Source organism: Echinops telfairi, unplaced genomic scaffold (genome assembly GCF_000313985.2).
Source record: "Echinops telfairi isolate 266 unplaced genomic scaffold, ASM31398v2 ScPeMD7_16;HRSCAF=60, whole genome shotgun sequence".
Classification (NCBI taxonomy): domain Eukaryota; kingdom Metazoa; phylum Chordata; class Mammalia; order Afrosoricida; family Tenrecidae; genus Echinops; species Echinops telfairi.
In genome coordinates, this window is record NW_022103913.1 from 3,948,868 (window position 1) to 3,957,855 (window position 8,988).

Consider the following 8,988-nt stretch of genomic DNA (forward strand, 5'->3'; position numbering starts at 1 on the left):
TCCCTCCCTCACCCGCCCTCCCTCACAAACCCTTGATAAGTTATAGATTATTATTTTCCTATCTTACGTTGTCCTCCATCACTCCTCACCCACTTTTCCGTTCTTCGTCCCCTGGGAGGGGGGTACAGGTTGATCCTTGTGATTGATTTGCCCTTTCTCCACCTACCCTCCCCTACTCTCATTGTTGGCCCTGAGGGGTTTATCTATCCTGAATTCCCTGTGTTGTTGGCTCTTATCTGTAGCAGTGTGCATGTTTTGGTCTAATCCAATTTTTAAGGTGGGATTGAGGTCATAGTGGGGGGAAGGAAGCACCAAAGAACTAGAGGAAAGTTGTGTGTTTCATCGGTGCTATACTGCACCCTGACTGGCTCATCTCTTCCCTATGGCCCCTCTGTGAGGGGATGTCCAATTGCACAGATGGGCATTGGTTCTCCATTCCATTTCCCCCTATCCCCTGGCCCCATCACATTGGGTATGATTTTGTTCTGGGTCTTTGATGCCTGACACCTGATCCCATCCACACCTCATGATCACACAGGCTGGTGTGCTTCTTCCATGTGGGCTTTCTTGTCTTTTTAATGACCTTTTGCTTTCTTTTTGAATGATATTCCATCAGCCCTGTCATTCGTGTTCAATGCATTAAATATGTTTTGAGATGTACCTGAAATTCAGGTAGGATAGACTCAAAATTGTATTTTGGCTCTCATGGACTTGTGTTTATTTTCTTCAGCTTCATCCTGAGCTTACATATGAACAATTGGTGGGTCTGTATGACAGTCAGCCCCTGATCTGGTTTTAGCTGCTGATACTGAGCGTCTCCATCATGTCTTCCCACAGATGTAGTCAATTTGCTTTCTGTGTATTCCATCTGATTATGTATATAATCACCTTTTGTTTTCTCGATAAAAGATATTTGCTATGAACAAATTGTTGGTGTTGAAAATTCTGTCATGCGATCTCTGGCTTTGTTGCTAGCACCAAGTCAGCGTTGTCCAACTACTGCACCTTTCTCTTTGTTTCCAACTTTTGCATCCCAATTGCCAATAATTATCAGTGCATCTTGCTTGCATGTTTGATCAATTTCTAACTGAAGTTGTTGGTATAATTGTTCAATTTTTTCATCACTAGCTTTTGTGGTTGGTGCAGATATTTGAATAATAGTTGTATTGATTAGAGTTCCTTGAAGATGGATAGATATAATCTTATCTCACACAACCTTGTACTTCAGATTGGTTTTCCAAGATAGTTTTTGACAATGAATGGCACACCATTTCTCTTGATTTATCTTATTCCTAGCAAAATAAATTGTATGATTTTTTAATTCAAAATGGCCAATACCAGTTCATTTCAGCTCATTAATGCCTCAAATATCAATCTGATGCGTTTCATTTTTAATGACTTCAAATTTTGCTACATTCATACTTCACACATTCCAAGTTCTGATCATTAGCAGATTTTTGTAGTTGTTTTTCTTACTTTGAATTATGCCCCATCAGGAAATGAAGATTCCAAAGGCTCCACTCCTACAGGCTTTACCCGACTCACGACACCATGGTCTACTCCACTTAGAGAAAGCAGCTCCTCCTCAGTTCCATGTCAAGTGCCCTCTGACCCTAGGAACCCATCCTCAGGCACTGTCTCTGACCATGTTCTGCATCTATTCCTTAGATCTTCAGTATCTGACCATGTTTCAGTGCTACACATAAAGTTTTCAGGGGCTCCTTCCTCCAAAGTGGAAGCTGAGTCTTTATTCCTTGTTGTTAGTCTGGAAGCTCTGCTGGAACCTGTTCACTTTGGGTGGCCCTGCAGGCATTTGAAATCCCAGTGACTTAGCTTCCAGCGCCACAGCAGCACATAAGCCACCACAGTACAACTACCTGACAGACTCTTGGTGGGTTCATTTTATAGGCCTACCTTTTGGTTGTCTGCAAAGTGATCTCCAAGAGTGGATGAAGTTTTAAATTTGAAGGATGGCCAAGAGTCAAAGATTTGGAGATCCTACCAGTCTCTGTCAGAGCAGTAACTCTGGTCTTCTTTATGAATTTGAATTTTGCTCTCTAGTTTTCTCTCACTCCTACTGGAACCTTCTGTTGTGGTTCTGGCGGGAGGAGTTGATAGTGGTAGCTGAGTAATATCTAGTGACTTTATAGTGGATAACTAAAGTAGAGTCGACTCAACGACAGAGAATTTGGTTCATGGTTTGTTTTTTGTTTATAGAAGGATGTTCACTTGTTCTCTCCCCCTATGTTTCTGTACCTTTTCTGCTCTCTATAGACACCACACAAAAGTAATTAGGATTAGGACCTTATTAACAAAACAAAAGAGAACCCAAACAGTATCCAAAAGAGATCCAAATAGGATCAATTCATATTTACAGGTATAGGGGTTAGGGCTTTTCTTTTTGTGGGGAACAAAATACGATTTATAATGCTCACTGTTCTTTTCTAGGTTAAGTTCATTTTGAGACCCATCTGGAAGGCAGCACAGTATAGCTTAAGGAAATTCATACTGATTAATGATTTTTTAAAATTTTTTCTCTTGAGTCTGGAGTAGAAGATTTGAGCTTTGCCCATGGATTATTAATGGAGCTAACAAGAGCTTACCTAGCATATGCAGATAACAGTCGGGCTCAAGATTCAGCTGCATATGCCATCCAGGTAAGCATATTTAGCAATTATTAGCTTTACATTATTAAGTTCTAATAAGAAAGTTATACATTTTATGCTTAAGGCAAACCAAACAAGTTATCCTTGACAATTGACAAAATTTTCCTTGATTCAGATTCATGGCATCCCCATGTGTTTCATGCTATTACCTTTTACCCATAGGGCATTTTAAATCACTATGATTTTTCTAAAGTGAATTGCCAAGCTCGTTTTTTTGGAGACACTTCTGGATATTATAATTTGAGAAAATTCTGCCAATTTCCAGTAGAGCTGTGTACTTACCCATCTTCACTACTCAGGGACTGACTCTAAGTTCTATACTTTTTTTTTTTTAAGTCAATGCTGTAGAGTCAATTCTGACTCTTTTTTAAAATCATTTTATTGGAGCTCTTACAGCTCTTACAACAATTCATACATCAGTTGTACCAAACACATTTGTACATCCACTGCTATCATTATTCAATTATTACTCTTAACAACCTATAAAGGGTTTCTGAGGTGGGAAATCTTTGTGGGAGCAGTCAGCCTTATCTTTCATCTACAGAGTGGCTGGTGGGTGTGAACTGCCAACCTGGAAGTGAGCAGTCCCAGCACTTCCCCAACACAGCCACCAGGGTTCCTCAATTAGATGCTTAAGGAAATCATATTTTTTAACAATTACCTTCAGTATAAAAACAATACAAGTTCATGAAAAAAAGTTCAGAGAGAACAAAAGTGTCCATTCTTAGCACAGACGATTATGGACATATTCACAAATTTCCATTGTATATAAAAGTATATGCTCTTTTCCATTGAAGACTGATATAAAATTAGTTACTATATTTTATAAATTGATTTTCTTTTCTGCCTGTTTGCCAATCTTGGGTAGTTTTTCTTGGCAGTACATATAACTATTCTTTTAAATAAGTGAATAATATTCAGTGATGTACTATAATTTATTTACCAAGTTTTTTTAGACATTTAGGTTGTATTTAATGGTTTGCTTTGATGAACAAATACTTCAGTAAGTATACGTATATTTCTGGCGAAGTAAGGGAAAACACGAATTGTATACCTACATAGAAATTTAATTCAGTCTCAGCAAATGCAGGATTTATATTTGGTAGATTTTACTTTTAAAATTTCACCAGCTTATACTCCCTTGATAGTCCTATCTATTTTCAGATTTTAAAATCTTTGCCAAGCAAGCAAATAAAAACTACCAGCACTTCAGTTTAATTTGCATTTTTTTTTATTTGTTGCTTTTTTTTTTTGCACATTTTCCCACTATGACTATTACCTTTTCCCACCTCTTACATTGGTCTATTATTTATTGCGACTCAAGATCTTATTGAGTATGATGGAAACTAGTTCTTTGTCTATTATTATAAACTATTAGCTATTTTTTCCAATTCTATTTTCTGTTTTTTTCCCCCCCTGATATTTTGTTATGGAAAATTTATGCGTTTTGTTGAGAATTTGTTCTAGAATTCATGGTGAGCAATCAAGGCTAGAGATAGAAATATGCTATCCATAGTACCTTGCAACAGTATTCTCTAGGGAGTTTCAGTAAAGGACTGAGGTTTCCCTGGGCCAGCTATACTCATGTGCATCTATCGCTCTAGCCTGGTACCTTCATTAGGAAGCCTGCTTATTGAAGGCTTCACCTTAAGCACTTCCTACCACCTCCTACAAGACCTCGTTTTAACAGAGGACCTTGGCTGAGGCACTCTTCTCTATTCTGACAGTATTTTACTACTCGTTATCCTCACCCCTGACTCCCGAGATTGTAAATAGAGCTCTTGTTCAGGTCCCCTGAGCAGTGATTCAGTTCCACTCATCTGTGCTCCATGTCACGTGGCCACCAGCCAGTGTTGCTCATTGGGGAAAAATGGGACCCTGCCAAGGTGATGCCTTTTACTTTTGCTTTTTGCCTTCATCCTTCATTGCCACATTAATGAATGATGACTTTGTTACTTTCAATTGGCTATTGTCAACACCTGACAGCTCAACCAATGTCCCTCTTTATCTCTGGTAATGGTTCTTGTTTGTTGTTTTAATGTTTGATAGTTATATTGATCTATATTTGAACACATTACAAAGAGTTGTGCAATCAGTAGTACAATCAATATTAGAATATTTTCTCCTTCCTTACATTCAATATTGTTAACTACACCTGCCAAAATCCACTTTATTATGCTCACTGTGTCATATTAAATCTGTTATCATTTTTGGATTATGGTCAGAGGGGATTCACCGGAGACTTTATCCAGGTAGAGACACTGCAAATGGATGTTGGGCTTCCACTATCATCTATAGTGTTCTGCAACAAAAATCATGTCATTGTGAATAAGGGGGAGTACGCAGTGGAGACCCATCTGTAGACCATTGGACATCCCCTTACAGAAGAGTCGTGGGGAGGAGATGAACCAGTCAGGGTGCAGTATACCACCAATGAAACACAACTTTCCTCTAGTTCTTTAATACTCCCCCCCTGCACTATCATGACCCCAATTCTTTGTATATAAAAGTATATGCTCTTTTTTTAATGAAGACTGATATAAAATTAATTACTGTATTTTATAAATTGATTTTCTTTTCTGCCTATTTGCCTATCTTGGCTAGACCAGAGCATGTACCTAGCTAGACCAGAGTATGTACCTGGCTAGAGTGGACTACAAAGGAAACATTAGCAGATTTACAGAACTGAAACACCCTTGGATATCCCAGGTTACAGATTTGGAGGTTGGACCTTGGCTGTGAGTGAACCCAGTAAATGGCAGCTTGGGAGTGCCATAGATTTTCTCTCTTCATTCTCTCTTAACTTTTTTTTTAATAAGATTTTTCAGTCTAGCAGGTATTGAAGGTACCTAATGAAGGTACCGGGCTAGAGATATAGATGCACATGAGTATAGCTGGCCCAGGGAAACCTCAGTCCTTTACTGAAACTCCCTTGAAAATACCGTTGCAAGGTACTATGGATTGTATATTTCTATCTCTAGCCTTGATTGCTCACCATGATATGGCTAGAACAGAGCATGTACCTGGATAAGAGCTGGAAACACAGGGAATCCAGGACAAATAAACTCCTCAGGACCAATTATGAGAGTAGCCATACCAGGAGGTATGGGGAAGGTGAGTGTAGAAAGGGGGAACTGATCACAATGATCTATCTATAAACCCTTCCCAGGGGGATGGACAACCGAAAAGTGGGAAAAGGGAGACATTGGTCATTGTAAGACATGAAAAAATAATAATTTATAAATTATCAACGGTTCATGGGAGAGGGAGGGGAAATATGGGGAGCTGATACCAAGGGCTCAAGTAGAAGGAAAATGTTTTGAAAATGATGATGGCAACAAATGTGCTTGACACAATGGATGTATGTATGGATTGTGATAAGAGTTGTACGAGCTCCCAATAAAATGATTTATTAAAATTTAAAAATATATATGGTTCTATAAACTGAGGATTAGAATTTAAGCTTTAATACTGGTAGTTCTCTCCTCCAGATTTGAATTGTATTATTTACAATCCTTGGATCACATAGGCTGGTGTGCTAGCTTCTGTATGGACTTAGCTGACCACCTCTCTTAGATTGCTACTTGTTTTAAGACCATGTTGGTTTTTTTTTAAGACCCCAGTAACGATTCTTTCTAATAGACAAACCGTATTTGCTTTTCTCAGCACACTTTTATTTAACCCTGTATCTTCAGTGATCTTTAAATGAGCGTAGGTGTGGAGTAGAGCCGTGTCATAAGAATTGATTGTTCTTGGATTAGGGCTATGATTAACTGTGAGCTCATCAATCCAGTCCTGCATCTATGGTTTATTTATGTTTACATATGTAACTTTAGAGACATCATTTTCCTTTTATTTGAGAAAATGATAAACCACATCCCTATAGAGCATATGGTAATTCTACTGAAAATATCATTAATTGAGCCATTGTTACAGAATTCCAAATGCTGTTTAGAAAAAGAAAGTACATATATGTATGGGCCAAATATATTAAATAGATTTTTGAAAATATGGATTGTTGACCTGTAAAGATTAGAAACTGAAGTGACTGGACACTAGTCATGTAAAAAATTGAAGGTTGAAGATAGGGCAAAACTGTCAACAACGTTCATTCATAAAGGCAGAACAAACCCGCTAGACTAAAAAAATGTTATTAAAAAAAGCATGAAAAGAGAAAGTCTATGGCACTTCCAAGCCGCCATTCATTGGGTACACTCAAAGCAAGAGATCCAAACCAAGGTCCAACACCCTCCAAATCTGTAACTTCGGGATATCCAAAGGTGTTTCAGTTCTGTAAATCTGCTAATGTTTCTTTGAAAGTCCACTCTTGTTTTCTTTTGATTAGTGTTTAAATGGGATGTCTTTTTCTTTTTTTTTTAACTTTCAATCTGTTATTATTGTTTTCTAACTTTTCATTGTGAATTTGGTGCGTTTCCTGAGCAAATCACTTACTCATATATATGTTCAATAACTCATATATTTTGTTTCATGTCAATTATTGCAATACCCACAATAGAACATAATTTATCCTACATCTCCTTGTGTTGCCTGCTTCCATCCCTACATTTTTCTTAACCCTCTCAAGTTTGTCCTTGGGCAAATGCTGCCCTTTTATCTTAACCTGGATAGGCCTCTGTATGGTTTGGCTGAAAAATGAGCCCTGGGGGTAAGTTCAGTTCCAGGTCTGAATTGTATCAATGGTCATGGTCTTGGGATTTCAGTAGTCTCTAACCAACCAGTAAGCCTGTTTGTTCAAAAACAATAAGTTTAGCTTCATGTTTTTCTTCCACACTATTCAGGACCTTCTTATATGATCTCTTTGATAGTAGTTGGTAGTGGTAGCCAGGCACTTTAACCCCAGGAGCTACTTACCAGAGTAGGATGTAGAATATTGGCTTTGTGGATTATGTATTAGCAGTTGACTTTGGTTTCCTTGGGGCCATGGCTCTCAACCTCCAGGCCCAGGGACTCAATCCCTCATGGGGTCTGGTTATGTCTACGAAGTGTTTATAACTTTGCTCCCTGTATGCTTCACCATATTTAGGGATATTTGCAGCATACGTAAATACACATGCAGAAATACCCTGTCAAACTTATATGTATTTGTGGGTTTCCTCCCATTCTCCCACAGCTTAAGACCCCTGGTTTGTGTCTGTAACAGTATTTACCTCTGTTGCTTTAGCTCTTGTACTCCTCCCAGTGCCTTCCCCTAACTATCATTTTTTGCTGACCTCCCTTTTGTTTCTGTTGCCTTCTAATTCACCCAAGTTACTGTGTGTGTCCACTAGTTAACAGTTCACCCTTCCTTTCTTTCCTACCCCAGGTAACCATCAAAGAGTGTTTCATATACTGTGAAAACTTTTTCCTGACTTTCTGTAATATCGATCTCATATAATATTTGTCCTTTTGTAATTGAACGATTTCACTCAGTAGAATGTTCTCTAGGTTCATCCCTGCTATGAGGTGTTTTGCTGTAGTTTATTTATTCATTCTTCTATTGACAGGCATTTAGGTTGTTTTCCATCTTTTTGCTATTGTGAATAGTACTGTGGTAAACATGAGTGTGCATATTATCTGTTCATGTCATGGCTCATATTTCTCTAGGATACATACTAAGTAGAGGGATTGTGGGATCATCTTTCTATTTTCCACTGTGGCCACAGCATTTCATCATTCCACTACACTTGGCAACATTTTTTGTTTTCTTAATCAGCAAAGTGTTTTTTGTAAATAGCATATGATTAAGATACACTTTTTAATATCCAAACTGTCTCGGCTTTTAATTGTTCTGTTGAAATAATTCAATCATTGATACGGTTGTATAAAAATAATAGCATCTTGGTGGTTGTTTCTATCAGTTTCTTTTCTGTTTGAACCCATTGTTGCAGCCACTGTGTCACTCCAGCTCCTTGATGGAATTCCTCTTTTCCGCTGTCCTTCTCCTTGACCAAGCATGATGTCCTTTTCCAGGGACTTGGCTCTCCTGATAACATGTCTAAAGTTAGTGAGATGAAATCTCACCAATTGTGCTTCTAAGTTGCATTCTAACTATACTTCTTCTAAGAGAGATTTGTGTGTTCTTTTGTTTGTCCTTGGTACTTTTAATAGTTTTCCCCCGTACATAATTCAGATACATCAATTTATCTTTGGTCTCCCTTATTCAAGGTCCAAATTTCACGTGCAAATAAGGAGACTTTAAGTACAATGACTTGGTATTTTCCAATTGGTTGCTCCTCCAAATGCTTCTCAGTCTTTTTTTTTTTTTTTTAACATTTTATTAGGGGCTCATACAACTGTTATCCAATTCCATACACACATCAAT

At 38.0% G+C, this 8,988-nt stretch overlaps 1 protein-coding gene across 1 annotated transcript in view; it reads left to right on the forward strand.

Moving 5' to 3' along the window:
• Window positions 1–8,988, forward strand: part of ATR (ATR serine/threonine kinase) — a 135,630-nt gene that overhangs the window by 59,425 nt on the left and 67,217 nt on the right. The window contains exon 23 of the mRNA XM_004712069.3: window positions 2,544–2,657. Coding sequence (XP_004712126.1) covers window positions 2,544–2,657 — 114 coding nt within the window. The remainder of the gene's footprint in view (window positions 1–2,543; window positions 2,658–8,988) is intronic.